At 34.5% G+C, this 14,693-nt stretch overlaps 2 protein-coding genes across 9 annotated transcripts; both read left to right on the forward strand.

The window, feature by feature from the left end:
* Positions 1-2,478, forward strand: LOC100812005 (probable prefoldin subunit 2-like). 3 transcript variants are annotated; one of them, NM_001254566.2, is made up of 2 exons: positions 1-157; positions 1,636-2,478. In NM_001254566.2, the coding sequence occupies exon 2, from the start codon at positions 1,640-1,642 to the stop codon at positions 2,078-2,080; it is 441 nt and encodes a 146-aa protein (NP_001241495.1). In that variant the 5' UTR covers positions 1-157; positions 1,636-1,639; the 3' UTR covers positions 2,081-2,478. The 3 variants fall into 3 exon arrangements, with proteins under 3 accessions (NP_001241495.1, NP_001351083.1, NP_001388713.1); NM_001364154.1 differs by having other exon boundaries at positions 1-102; NM_001401784.1 differs by lacking the exon at positions 1-157 and adding an exon at positions 958-1,267 and having other exon boundaries at positions 1,636-2,357.
* A 1,827-nt stretch (positions 2,479-4,305) lies between these two features.
* On the forward strand, positions 4,306-11,897 carry LOC100811475 (protein RBL). 6 transcript variants are annotated; one of them, XM_014775555.3, is made up of 6 exons: positions 4,306-4,462; positions 4,582-4,669; positions 5,353-6,440; positions 6,521-6,782; positions 7,042-7,179; positions 11,423-11,897. In XM_014775555.3, the coding sequence occupies exons 2-6, from the start codon at positions 4,627-4,629 to the stop codon at positions 11,488-11,490; spliced, it is 1,599 nt and encodes a 532-aa protein (XP_014631041.1). In that variant the 5' UTR covers positions 4,306-4,462; positions 4,582-4,626; the 3' UTR covers positions 11,491-11,897. The 6 variants fall into 6 exon arrangements, 5 of the variants coding, with proteins under 5 accessions (XP_014631041.1, XP_040871272.1, XP_014631040.1 ...); XR_005891393.1 differs by having other exon boundaries at positions 4,309-4,462; positions 4,571-4,669; positions 7,042-9,061; positions 10,387-11,897; XM_041015338.1 differs by having other exon boundaries at positions 4,309-4,462; positions 4,571-4,669; positions 10,387-11,897.
* The last annotated feature ends 2,796 nt before the right edge of the window (positions 11,898-14,693 follow it).

A 14,693-nucleotide genomic window follows, 5' to 3' on the forward strand; every position in this document is an offset into this window, starting at 1 on the left:
GCAAAAATATAGATATATATAGTTTCTCTTTTTCTTTTTCAATCTCTCTACCTAATTTCTGTCTCTCTCTCTCCTGTATTTGTCTTGATTCCGATGCGAATGGTAATTGCAGAAACCCCAACCCTCCTTTCCTCTCCCTCCTCCTAGATCGAGTCAGGTTGTTTTCGTGTTTCTTTCTCTTTCTTTTTTTCTTTTTCTCTTTCCCAATTTTGTTTCTGCATTTATCGTTTTCTGACACAATGAAATTGTTTTCTTAATCAACTTTACCATCAATTACCCTTTGAATTTTATGATTGATTTGGGTTTGTTGCAAATTCTCCATCTTTTTTAGTACTATGATTCCAGGGTTTTCTGCTATTTTTTGAGCTTGATTAGTGGATATGTCATTGATCGGTTGGAGGATTTTTGTGTGGGGGAGAAATGGGATTGTATCAATTTCGTTTTTTTTTCTGTCGGTTTGAATTAGAAATGGAAATAACGTCGTTTTTCATTTTTGGGTATTGATAATTCCCGAAGAAAAATGCAAAATTCGCATGCGCCTTGATTGCCACAATTGATTTAGTCGTTGCAATTGCAAATTTGAAAAAACAAATATACCTTTTTTTTTTCCTTTTGGTTGTGTAAGTCCCTTGCTCGGAAATGAGTTGAGGGATTGCCTTCACTGGGTTCAGGGTTTTCTATTATGTAACCTTTTTTTACTTGTTTTTGGTAGCATATTAACTGATCACTTGTTCATTCTTTCTCTTTTAGGGTATCCTATTTTTGGTAACCTTCACTTGATCACTTTTTCTGCCTCTTTAGAATTGAAACCTTTAGTTGGTAGCTTCACCCTTCATCAAGATTCATGAGCATAGAACCCCACCGTTCACCTACCAGACCACCACCGCTTGCATCTTCCCAATCTCTGCTCAGTAGTGATTAATTTGACTTCTATGCATGGAGGGAAGGGGGTTTGACTGTGTGTGTGACTTGTGTGTGGGAATTTGGGAACTAGGGGATTTGACTGTGTGTGTGCATGAGTTGGGTGTGCCCATGAAGGGTCAAGGGTTGGGGGATTATGGTGAAAGCTTCTTTCTTTCAATGATGTATGGTCTATAACAATATTTAGTCTCAAATCTGTTCCGCTGTTCTGTTTTCTCTTCTTGCGTCTGTTTGTGCTAGTTAAAAAATTGTGCCCCCTTGTCTTTTTTTATTCACCAAGTTGGCTATTGGTAGATTTACCTTCCAAAGTTCATTCCTTGATGGATAATTTGGCGACAACTGAAATGTAATTGCTGAATGCATAAACTTGTTAGTAGACAATTTTCATTATCAGGGGTTAATTTGATTAATTACTGAGAAATAAATGAACTCTATCTGTCTGCGATTCATCTTATATAGTTTTACAAGAAAGTATAGGCAAAACACGTAAAGTTTAGCATTGTTTTGGATTTGCTTTCATATTATTTGTTGATGTTATTGCATCTTACTCTATATCTCTTCATAGAATGGATAGCACTGTAAAAAATGGTTTATACTGAATTAATAGAAAGAAAAGGCTAATAATATTTGAAATGTTTTCCTAGTAGACTTGTGTTTATTCTTATTACACTTCTCTTTCTTTACCTTGAGGATGCTTTATTTTCATTTGTGTAGAATCATGGCCAAAGCTGAAGGTGGCAAGGAACCAATAAATGAACAAGCAGTAGCAAATATGTATGCTGCAATGAGGTCTGAGCTCAACCAAATTTACTCCAAAATAACTGAACTGGAGATGGAAGTTAGTGAGCACACATTGGTTACCAATGCCATTCAACCACTTGACCAATCTAGACGATGCTATCGTATGATTGGAGGGGTGCTTGTGGAGAGAACCATCAAAGAGGTCTTGCCTGCTGTGCAGCGAAATAAAGAAGGACTCGAAGAGGTTGTGGCAAGGCTTAACGAGGCGTTGGAAAAGAAGAAAAAGGAAATTTCTGAGTTTGAGGCTAATTATAAAATCAGGATAAGGAAGGCTGATGCTGAGGTGAAGGATGAATCTGGTAGGAAGGAAGGGTCTGCTCAAGGGGTTCTTGTGGGTCCTGCAGGTGGAAGTGAATGATTTGTCTATTTTTATTTTGTTTGCTCAAACTAGTGGCCTACAATTGGGTGCAGGCAGTTTGATGATTTGTTTTATATGTAGACTAAGTGCGTGTCTGAATTAGATTCATGTTCCGTCCATATAGAAGCAAGTAAATGTAACTTCTGCATCATTTTGACGTGGTTTTGCTGCTTGAACGTGGATCCAAGACGTGTTTCCAACCACGCTCATTAGCAAGTATACCTTGCTTGATATGACCTTAAGTTTAATTGCATTGGGCTGAAAAAACTTATCTTCATTGGTTTGTGTTTATGTAGATTTTTGTATGCAAGAATAGAGCATATAATCGTGTGATCAAGCTATTTTGTCTCTCTTATGTATCGATATGTTTCATCAGGGGTAAAATGCTTTTCCTAAGCACCTTTTGTTTAATTTGGTTTTTGAAACAATGCAGAAAGAAGTAATGGAAGAAGGTTTAAGGCATTTTCCCAAACTAATTATCGAAAAATGTAAAGAGAAATTATTTTTTGGTTTGGGATAGTTTTTGTTACAAGGCAAACTATTATATTATGTGACAAAAATAACGTGGTGGTTTGTTGCCCGACAAAAAATAATAGTCTAAACTGCTGAAAACATGTTTGTGAACCTATTTGTATGATTGCAAACCAGCTTTAACACATTTCAAAATATAGTAAATAGTCAATTTAATCTTTGGATTTATATTTCGTTGCCATCTTGAAATTAAGAAAAACTCAAATAAGTTCCTTCATCATTTCATTCAAGTCCCTAAAATTAACTAGTTTTCTCATTTTGGTTCAGCTCTAATAGGGATGGAAATGAGTCGAACCGCTTGTCAAGGGCATATGGCTCAACTTATTTAAAACTCGACTCGACTTGACTTCTTTATTATAAAAGTCAAACTCAAGTTTTTTAAAAAGTTTTTTTAGATAAAAAGGCCAAAGTCAAACTATAAAAAAAGCTTGTTAAGTTTGACAAGCCGACTTGTTTAAGTAATAATAATAATAATTATTTATACCATTTTTATGGCATTATAAATGACAAAATGAAGTGGCATAAAGTGCTTGGAGAGTTCACTTGCATGTGAAAATTTTTCAAAAAGAAAAAAACTCAAGTTAAAAGGAAAATACAATACTTTCAAAGAAAAGAATGTTTTGTAAAGACATTTTTAGACAATTTAAATATTTTTATTTGGCTAGATTAATATTAATCATCTCTAATCTATATATTTTTTAATATTATGCTCTTTTTTTATTTTCTTTTGATATACTTTGTGTTTTAATAACTTGAATTCAATATGATTTTGTTTATCGATTATTTTTGGATTTGTACATTACTTATACTAAATTTTATAAGTTTCTTTTTTTAGTTAGTATTTCACTAGGTTTTAAAATAATTAATTGGTTAAAGACGTCTTTAAGCAGACTTTTAAATAGGCTCGTAGGTCAAGCCAAACTTTTATGTAAGCCGAGCTGAATATTTAAAAAAAGTCTATAACAGGTAATAAGCCAAGCTCAAGCCTTGCGTATTCAAGTCAAGGCGAACTCAAGTCTAGTAAAACTTGACTTGGCTTGACTCATTTCCACCCCTAAGCTCTAGGGACTTGAGTGATAATAATAATAAAAGCTTTGAGACTAAAATGAGAGATAAGGATTAGTTTTAGAGACTTAGATGAAATCTAAAAATAAACCAAAAATTTATTTAAGTTTCTATTAGTTTCAGAGACTAAAATGATAAGAAATATAAATTTAGGAGTTAAATTAGTTATTTATTGGACAAGTAATATTTTGAGCATGTTTCATAAGTAGTCACTTTGGACTTGGATTTCTAAAATCACTAAATTCCTTGCTTATGCATTTTCTTCTAATTTTTTTAACCTAAAAATGAAAGTAATGAAAATCGAAAACCTAAAAAACAAGGACACACTTTTTGTTATCGATTACAACTAATTTGAATTGATAACCAATCACATATTAAATAATTTTTTATTATTTTTTGATAATTAATTTGAAAAAAAAAATCCTTAAATGAATAAAATAACCGATAGTATGCATATTTATATAATTTAGTTCGTATTTAGTCTAATTTATATTTAAAATATAATCTCGTTGGTCCACTTTTTTATTTTTGTTTATTGAAAAAATATATACTGGAAGTCCTTTTTGTCCGGGATCCTATTTCTATTTGTTTTTTTTTACCAAAGATATAGACATCATCGGCAGCAGCAAAATATTATTTATTTATTTTATTTCTCGTCATTCCCTCCTTCTTTCCCTCATTTTTCGATTTTGCTGCTCTCTCTTCCCTTTTTTTCTCTGCTACACTTGTGTTGTGCACCTTAACCCTCTCTCCAGCAACAACAAACCATGAACGCCTCCATAATTGGTTCGTTTTCTTTTTTCTCACACCCTTTTCTTTTATCTACACTTCACTCATCTTCCTTGTTTTTTGTTTTGCTGACGTTGTATTGTGCACCATATTGATTCATTGAAGATCCATTGCAGGGCGATTTCCCAGAAGTGATAGAGGAGTATTTGGAACATGGCTGTATGAAATGCATTGCCTTCAATCGCCGTGGCACCCTTCTTGCTGGTAACCCCTTTCTCTTTGTCTCTCTTATTTTCATATTCAACTGCTGCTCTGTCCTTTCTGGGTATTCTCCTTTGATGCATTTTCGTGCAAAGTTTTTATCTTTTGATTTTTGGTAGCCTGTGTTTATGCTAATAATTTGGTTTTGGAAAATGGGTTGTGGGTAAAAAATTGAGTTTTATGTTTTTAATGTCGATTTCAAGGTTAAAGTAGCGAACTTTAGTGAGTAATTCCCTTTTTCCCTGATGACCCAGATAAGAAAAGGACGTTATTTTTACTCAGATTGTATGTATAGGGTGTTTTTTTGGACACTTTTTCTTGTGGGGCTTATGTGGAATTTTGGGATTCTAGCATCAAGGCCGGAGTCCTGTTTTTAATTTTTTCATGCCTTGGCTTGGTGATGAAGAAATATTAAAGGGTATGCATACATTTTTCCCTAACGTAGTAATGATGCAATTGATGCTCAATGCATTGGATAAACATGTGTGCATGATGTAGTTGATGTTTACTTTACCATTATACTGGAATAAGTTTGTGAGGCAATAATGGGTTTGTGTGCTATTTGTTCTAATGTGGGTGGAGTAAATATTATAGCAAGTGTTGAACTACTACTAAATATTTATTGGAGTTATTTTCAATATCAATTTTCTCACTTTTGATCTTGATTTGCTCAATTGAACCACTAGTTGGATGCAATGATGGAAGTTGTGTTATTTGGGATTTTGAAACCCGAGGCATTGCTAAAATTCTGCGTGATGATGAATGTTCTTCTCCCATAACCAGCATTTGCTGGTCAAAGTATGGTCATCGAATTCTTGTATCTGCTGCTGATAAATCATTGATATTGTGGGATGTTATGAGTGGTAAGAAAATAACCCGGATAGTTCTGCAACAAACCCCTCTACAAGCTCGTCTTCATCCAGGATCCTCGACCCCATCTCTCTGCTTAGCATGTCCTCTTTCATGTGCTCCAATGATTGTTGACCTGAATACAGGAGACACAACTTTACTTATAGTTTCTGTCTCAGAGACATGCAATGGACCAACCCCTCCTCCACGTAATAAATGTTCTGATGGAATTACCTCCTTCACACCAACTGCTGCTTGTTTTAATAAGTATGGGACTCTGGTTTATGTGGGAAACTCAAAAGGGGAAATTCTTGTCATTGATTACAAAAATGGTGACGTGCGTGCTGTAGTTCCAATCTCTGGTGGTTCTGTTGTAAAGAACATTGTGTTCAGCAGGAATGGGCAGTATCTGCTCACGAATTCAAATGATCGAATAATACGAATCTATGAAAACCTTCTGCCTCTGAAAGATGAAGTCAGAGCCCTGGATGACCTGAGTGGGAACCACAACGATCTAAATAATATTGAGAATTTGAAGGCTGTTGGATCAAAATGTTTAACTTTATTCCGGGAATTTCAAGATTCCATCACAAAGGTACACTGGAAAGCACCTTGTTTCAGTGGTGATGGTGAGTGGGTAGTTGGTGGTTCTGCCAGCAAAGGTGAGCACAAGATTTACATATGGGATAGAGCTGGACATCTTGTGAAAATCCTTGAAGGACCTAAGGAAGCTCTGATAGATTTAGCATGGCATCCTGTGCATCCTATTGTTGTATCTGTTTCGCTGAATGGTTTAGTTTATATATGGGCAAAAGATTATACTGAGAACTGGAGTGCATTTGCTCCTGATTTCAAGGAGCTTGAGGAAAATGAGGAATATGTAGAGCGTGAAGATGAATTTGATCTGATTCCTGAGACTGAGAAGGTAAAAGGTTTTTTATTCGATTGGTCATGGACATCATTCTTTCTTTTTGCCCATTCTTTTTTGATGTTATATGCTTGCAGGTTAAAGGACCTGATGTTGATGAAGATGAGGAAGTTGATATTGTAACCGTGGAGAAAGATGCCACTTTCAGTGATTCTGATATGTCTCAAGAAGAGTTATGTTACTTGCCATCAACCCCTAGTCATGATGTTCCTGAGCAGCAAGAGAAGTGTGTGGAAAGTTCTTCGAAGTTGTTGGACAGCAATAACACTGGATCCCCTCTTTCAGAAGAAGCTGGACCAAATGGTCATATGATGAATCATGCATCAAGTCCTCTTGAAGGTAATGGCATGCTTTGAATTATATGCTTGTTGCTTAGTATTTGAGTTCTTTTGAATCTGAGTTCATTTAGTCTCTAATTATGCTTCTAAAAAGTTTCCAAGTCTCCCCTATTTTATTTAGATTAGACTTAAAAGTCCCCCTTTTTATCCCCAACGGGTGGTTGAGTTGCCAATGTATTGTCTATGCATTTTTCTGATACGAACTTCTGACTCCTCTTATGCATTTAATAATAATATTTTATTTTTCTATTAATATGAAGATGATGCTGGGCGCATGAAAAGAAAGCGGAAACCTTCAGAGAAGGTGTTGGAATTACAAGCCGAAAAAGTTAAGAAACCCTCAAAATCTAGCAAATCGGAAAAACCCAAGAGCAGATCTTTGGCCGATGAAGATAATGGTAATAGTTTTCATGGTGGTGGGCTTTATGATGAATAATTGTAGATTATGAAATTCTTGTTTACAAAAGTACTATTTTTTCTTTATTTTTTGTCTTTATTTGTTCTTCTTTTCTAAAAAACTTACCTTTGCATAGCTTTATTTAAACTTGCCTCCTTTCTCTCTATCCTTGGACTTATGTTTCTAAGTTGGTGGTGGCTAGTGAAGGCTGATGTGTCCTTTAACTTATATTTTTCTGGCCATCCTCATTGATAATAGAGTTTTGTCCATATAGGTTTGAGTTCATACGAATATGTTTGAATTGGCCAATGTTAAGAACCCTCAAAATCTAGCAAATCGGAAAAACCGAGCAAATCTTTGGCTGATCAAGATAATGGTAACGGTTTTCATGGTGGTCTTTATTTGTTTTTCTTTTCTAAAAAACTTACCTTTGCATAGCTTTATTTAAACTTGCCTCCTTTCTCTCTATCCTTGACCTATGTTTCTAAGTTGGTGGTGGCTAGTGAAAGCTGATGTGTCCTTTAACTTATATTTTTCTGGCCATCCTCATTGATAATAGAGTTTTGTCCATATAGGTTTGAGTTCATATGAATATGTTTGAATTGGCCAATGTTAACTTGTTGAAACTTTGGCTTAGCAATATTAAATAAATTTCTCAATTAGTTTGATTTGATCGATTAAATAATCTTATTATTAACTTTACCACTATGTTTATAACTAAAAAATATGCATGTGGAGCTCCTCAAATATTGCATATGTCTGTCTTTTTTTGTTCTAAACATTGGATGGCTATTGTTTGGAGCAATGAACAACACACGTTGTTGTTGGTATGTTAAGTGTCACATGTAAATGACAACAAAGCCAACAATTAACATCTCTCTCCCTCCCCCAAAATTTCCTCTAAACTGATTTACCCCATTCTCATACAAAGGCCTCACATTCTGAGTTGATGGATCTTGTTGTGGGTGGAGTTTTGAAGTAAAAGGGGGGGGGGGGGGGGGTGGAGTTGTTTGAGGTTAATGCAAAATCCACACCCCTTTTGCTTTTGTATTTATTGAAGGATGCTCAATGCTTTGTTGTTTATTGTTTAAATTGTGTGTGGTCCCATGTAAAAAATGTTTTTGTTAAAGTATAGTTTAAACTTTAATCCAGATTTGTTTTGCTTTACAGTGTCCTGCATTTTGTTTAATATACAGATATGGAAGTTGGTGTAAGAGGGTTTGTGAAGTTAGTTAAAAATTGTGTAGGATTGCATGATCTTATGATTTTTCAAGCACCCTACAATCCTATGCTGTGCTGAATTTGTTTTGGGCTGGTTGGTCAGATTGCATAATAGTGAGCTTAAAATCATTAGAATAGGCTGATTCTAGTTGGGCATAAAAAAGATCCATTATTTGACCCACCCTTGCCCCACACCATCAAAATTCTCAAACTTTTTTTCCTGCTCATTTTGACCTCTTTGTGCCACTTCTCATTTACCATTCAGATTTTTGTTCTGTGTTCATCTTCTCCATTTGACCAGGTTCATTTTCTTTAATTTTCCGCCTCGTTATATGATTGGGTTGTTGGACTGCTTTTGGTTCAACTGCTTCTGGTATATTTTATTTGATTGCTTCTGTTGTTTGGTTTCTCTTTTGCTTTTGCTTTCTTCTTTGCTTCTGGGTTAAGTGCTTGTGAAGTTGTTCTCTCCTTTGCTTCTCTAATTTTGACTTGTTTTGGTGTTGTATCATGCTGGTTTGAAATGTTTTCATGTGGGAGTAGTGGTGCTGTGAGAGTTAATGGGGGTGCAGGTGCTGCTGGTCGCTTTGATGACGCCGAGAGTGTGAGAGTGGGGTTTTTTAAATGCAGAAAAATGCTCCTGGAAATAGGAGTGATGCAGGATGGTAAGTGTTATCTCAGTTGATGGGGATTCCCAAAAAATTAAATGCAAACAATGTAGATGGTAATAATTGGTGGGGTTTATTGATTGAAGCATCATTTGGCCAGAACACAAAAATGTTGGGTCTTGCAAATCTATTAGAGATAAAGTGAGGAAAAAAATGTATGAAGTTGTTTTATTATTGCAAGAGAAATCAATACCATTTTTAAGGGAAAAAAAGAAAAGGGAATGAAGAGGTTGAGAGGTGTGGAAACATTTTGAAGAGGGGAGGAAGAAATCAATCCACCATTGGGGAAATATTTTTAAGAGGGGAGAAAGCAGTCATTCCACCATCAATAACATTGTTAAGAAGGGTTTGAGAGAAGAAGAATGCAATTGCTTCCTTTTTCTACAAGGATGCCAGGCCATTCAATATGGTTAGGTGATGAATTTGACAAGTTTGATGGAATTTGTTGCAAGACATAGCATACAGTTTAACTTTAAGCCACCATCCTACCATAACATTAGAGTCAAATTTTTAAAGAATAATGAATACAACTATGGAAGCTATTGAAGAATGTAGAGCTCATTGAAAGAAAATGAAATGTACCATAATGATGGATGGGTGGATCAACAAAAGATGGAGGCCCATATTACTTTTGTTACACTATGATTCAAATGAGGGAAAGGAAAGAAAGGGTTCTCTCTTTAGGTTTGGTTGAAGGGGAGAAGTGAGGTTCCCCTTGTTTGGTTAGCTAGGGGAGGAGAGGGAAAATAATAGTAATAAGAATTACTGAAGGGAAGAGAAAGGGAAATAGAACTTCAAGAATAATTTTGTTAGTACACTCTTAAAAATTACAAACCAGTTTCACTCCCCTTCCAATTCAAAATCCTCCTAATGTTAGAAGGGAGGGATTTTAGCTCCCTCATTTTCCATCTCCTCCCTTCTCCAAATAATAATATAAAAAGATATAGTCATTAATATTATTTTTTTAAAGGCCCATAGGCCTTTTTATAAGCCTTATATAAAACAGGCCATGTAAGTAGACTTAGGTTATGCAAGTCCTTCAAACAGGCTAGGCCTTAAAAATTGGCCTGTAACATTAAAAAAGTCAGACTCGGGTTTTGTAATCATGAACTTGGCCAGGCTCAAGCCTAGTTGGCTTGTTTCCACTTGTAAAAACAGTTGACAGACTTTTTAAGATGATAGGGTTTTGTAATCATGAACTTGGCTAGGCTCAAGCCTAGTTGGCTTGTTTCCACTTGTAAAAACAGTTGACACACTTTTTAAGATGATAGATTACATTGTTGTGGAGATTCATGAAGAAAATGTTGCCCTTATTGTGACAGATAATGGAGCAAACTACAAAGTTGCAGGAAAAATGGAGTAAAGGAAAAGATCTGGTGGGACCTGCCATTACTTGCTTTCCCACATCTTACCTAAGTTTAGGATCTCTCTCAATGACAACAAAGGAGCATTGATTAGAATGTTCTCATAAAGTCAATGGTAATCTAGGTTTGCAAAGACAAAGGATGGGAAGTCTTTTGAAAATATGATTATGGATAAGCAGTTTTAAAAAAACATTGTTGATTTGTTTGAGGGGTGCTTATCTAAGCAAAGTGTATTGTTTTGTTGATTCGGATGAGAAGCCAATTGGGATAATGAGGAAATGGATTGGGCAAAAGAGAATATGCAAAACGCCTTCAATGGTGTCTACAGGATAAATTATCAGTTTAGTTTAAATAAATCATCAGTTTAGTTAAAATTTTGGTAGTCTTTGTTTGACAAGTAATATTATTTCTTCATTATATATGCCTCTACAGGATATCATTAATGAAAGACGAGACAAACAATTCCATAGGCCATTGCATCTTGTAAACTACTACCTTAACCCTCAATTACTCTCTAGTCCTAGATTTAAGTTGATTTTGAAGTTAAAAGTTGATTATATGACTATTCAAAAAGGATGGTGGTAAGTGTTTTAAAAGTAACTAAGGTTGATTCTTAGTTTGAAGACTTAATGAATAAAAGTTTTTTTGATAGGCACGATTCTAGGGAACACCAAAACTAAATCAAAATGGCGTGAATCCTATGGGGGTGGACATATAGAACTCTAAAAAGTTTTCCATTAAAATATTAAAGTTGCATGCTGTTCCTTTGGGTGTGAGCATAATTTGAGTGCCTTTGAGATTCATTTTTATCTACTAGCAGTTGAATATTTGCTTTTGTAATTTTAAGTCCGTACGAAGAAATGATGAATTATTTATTTGTGATGAATTAGCCAAGAAGCAACCTAGGAAAACTTGTTTATAATGTTAAATGATATTTCATGCAATGATAATTAGGTTATGGATAATGATGAATGTTCGTCTAACATGAGTTTAGATATATATATATGGACTACTTGGATATTCCAAATAAAGAAGCCTCAATCAAGATGGAGAGTAAGCTAACGGTGATGGTAGTGTTGCCCTGTTGATGATTTGTAGATTCATAATTATGATGATGATCTTAATGGAGATGCAGAGATGCCATGGATAATGAAGGGTATGAAAATCATATGGAAGATGATTATTATGATTTGAGCTTGAATGATTTGCTGGAGTAATGATCTAGAGTTGGATTGTTTTGCTTTTGCTTTTGGTATTTTGAGTAGTGATCAAAACTTGTACTTTAGAAGTTATGAATTTTAGACTTTCAAGTTGTATGTGAGCTTTTATGCGTTTTCATGGAAAGTTTACTTTAAAATGTTGGTAGTGATTTTGAAGTTATTTGAATGTGTTCATAAATTTTTAAACTAAGATCACACTATTTGTATTACGATTATTCGATGTAAGTGTTCTTCATTTGTCGATTTTAAGTAGTCTTAATTTGAACTACTTTGGGGTGTATGTTGTTAATAATGGTCCAAAACTTTGTTCAATGTACAAATGCAGGTGTTCCGGTTTAGAGTGTCGTGAAATGTTATTTCTTTATTTTCATTTTTTCTGCTGTAGATGTACTAGTATTACTATTAGTTTTGAAAATAATTTCTGAAAATAATTTTTAACTTTATATATATATATATATATATATATATATATTTTGTGTGCGCGCTTGTTTATAATTTATTTGAAACGCCTCTTTTTAGTGTGGCCTATGCCTTAAGTGTCGTCTTCGAATTTAAGAGACTCAATCATGATCAATTAAATAATCAACTAATGATTAATTAATTTTCTAATCCTAGAGAATCAAAGAATAAGAAAAATGTGAAAAATTAAAATCTTAAAAAAGTCATTGAATTTTGACCAATTATATATATATATATATATATATATATATATATATATATATATATATATATATCCTTTATAATAATTCAATTTTAAAATTCATTTAATCCATCCCTTTTGACACCTTTATTTACTATATTTCAACTCAAAGGCTGCATTGAGTTGTCATTTAATGTGGATATCAAGGAGAAAAGATCAATAACAAGGAAAAAGGTAAAATTATGGGGTTACCCAATTCCTTGATATTGCAAGTACCACAAATGTTATTTCTAAGCATATTGTTTAAATTGCATACACTAATTGCCCTGAACAAATACCTTGTGAAGCAAACATGTTTGTTCTACAATATCTTTGCAAGTCCTTATTTATTGAAAGGAAACTTTTTTATAAGAAAAAAACCATGTGAAAGGAAATAGATATGGTGCCATTAATTGCCTATGGTACACGTGAATGAAGCTTGTAGGTAGCATAAACTCCTAGTGCCACCACAAGAACTGATGTACCCATGTATGCTATCCTTTGTTTATCTTCTTCATTAAACTTCTTTGCTAGACTAGTCATAGCTTGAGAAGCTGAAGTAACCACTTCCTTAATTGTTGCCCTTGTTGTTGAGTCAGGCTTGGCCTTCTTATCACTCTTTCTTCCAACAACATCATTGCCAATTTTCCCATTTATTTCCCTTCCCTTTTCTCCTTCAAATGTGGCCAACCCTTTACTTTCTTCTTTACCTTCTTTTTTGGGGAATCATCCACCACAACCTTTAAAGGCGAGGACTTTGAGTCCTTTGAAGGCGAGAACTTTGAGTCCTTTGAAGCAAGCCAATGGACACTAGTACCAAAGGGCTCGATCTTATGAGAAAACAAGAGATTGATTCTTTGAGAGGGCCTCTTATCTTTAAGAGAAGTCTATGCACTTATGAATATGATTTTTGGGATGCAGATGCATGCAACTTTTATCTTGAAATACAGTAAATGCAAACTTTGTATGCAACAATGCAATGCAATGGAAATTGTACAATGATCATGACATTCTTTTCTATTTTGTGATTTTGATTTTGATTTGATTTTTTCCTTTTTTGTGGAAAATACAGATTGACTGTCCCTTTTTCGAAAGATGTGATAACTCATGCAACCTCATCTTATCTTTTGCAAATTTCTTTGAGAACTCCCTCAAAGTATATGTTCTGTTTGATTTTGTCACTTGACAATTTTGGAGTGACGGAAATGGAACCGTTTGACATTTAATCAATCAATTGAAATATTGATCCTAGGGTTCGTCCCTCTTTTAAAAACATTGATTATTCTGTACAACAAGAAAACACCAGTCTTTGGGATCAATCGCACGCACCATTGAATGATGACAATAGATTGTTACACTTTGGTATGTGACCAAGTGAAACTTTCTTGATTAAAGGTCAGAGAGTGATGCCATGGGTCTGTTGATCCCACTAATACTCAATGGCAAGGGCTGATCTTGAAAGATTTTATAACAAATCTACCCTTGGATTTGAAAGGGATCCCAAAGGTGTCTGCATGAGAGACTAACATCAGATGTTTGGGCATCTTCCACAAGCTCTTGGTCAAATGAGTTTTCTTCTCAAATGTGCAAGCGCGAAACCTTGGGGTTTTTTTTTCCTTTTTTTTAGATATATTTTTTTAACGATCATAAGCGTGTGCGGGTTCCATTCCAAAATCCCAACTTAAAAGAAAATTAGTCATTCCTTGATCCACATGGGCTTTATTGGGCTTGTAATGTGGTCAGGGGTAAAAGGGCTATGAAAGAAATGATTAGAGGCTCAGAGTGTTTAAGGGTTACATTGAGTAAGAACCTCAAGAGCGTTGCTTGTACCTTTTGAACTAGACTTTACTCCTTTTGCCTCATACATCAATCTTTCATTGCAATTTGGTGCCTTTCTTGTAGAATTTGGAGATCTTTTGTCTCTCTTTTCTTTGCTCACCTTTGCTGGATTTTATTTTCTTAATTTTCTTTTTATCATTTTTTTTGCATGTGTATTTGCATGGCTCTTCCCGCCGATTTAGCGGTGGTTCCCACTTAGGGTTTCTATTTTTCTTTTGCTGCTTTTTTGTTTGTTTGTTTTTAGAAAACAAATATGCTTTGACTCTGATGGAGTAGAAAAGGATAAACTAATGTTTGGGATGTTGAAACATGGCCATGTGTCATTTCAAATCCTGACTTAGATCCTTTTGTAGTTCGGATTTTAGGACAAAACCTCAATAACACGCCTTTGATTGTTTTTTTTTCTTTTTATTTTTATATCAACCTAATTTTTGCTTAGGCGACCTTTTTGATTTTCAACCAACCGGGTGAGAACTTTTGATATGCCCTTAGGTTCGCTTGAGGCTCATGCACAGTGCCTCTCATTG

The sequence above is a fragment of the Glycine max genome, chromosome 5 (assembly GCF_000004515.6).
Source record: "Glycine max cultivar Williams 82 chromosome 5, Glycine_max_v4.0, whole genome shotgun sequence".
Taxonomy (NCBI): domain Eukaryota; kingdom Viridiplantae; phylum Streptophyta; class Magnoliopsida; order Fabales; family Fabaceae; genus Glycine; species Glycine max.

Excerpts from the sequence above, each read along its gene's own strand:
- LOC100812005 (NM_001401784.1), top strand. The coding sequence starts at position 1,242 with ATGGATAATTTGGCGACAACTGAAAT. Across the intron at positions 1,268-1,635 it reads AATTTGGCGACAACTGAAAT|AATCATGGCCAAAGCTGAAG; the intron begins GTAATTGCTGAA and ends TCATTTGTGTAG.
- LOC100811475 (XM_014775554.3), top strand. Across the intron at positions 4,670-5,352 it reads CCGTGGCACCCTTCTTGCTG|TTGGATGCAATGATGGAAGT; the intron begins GTAACCCCTTTC and ends TTGAACCACTAG. Across the intron at positions 7,180-11,422 it reads TTTGGCCGATGAAGATAATG|ATATATATATATGGACTACT; the intron begins GTAATAGTTTTC and ends ACATGAGTTTAG.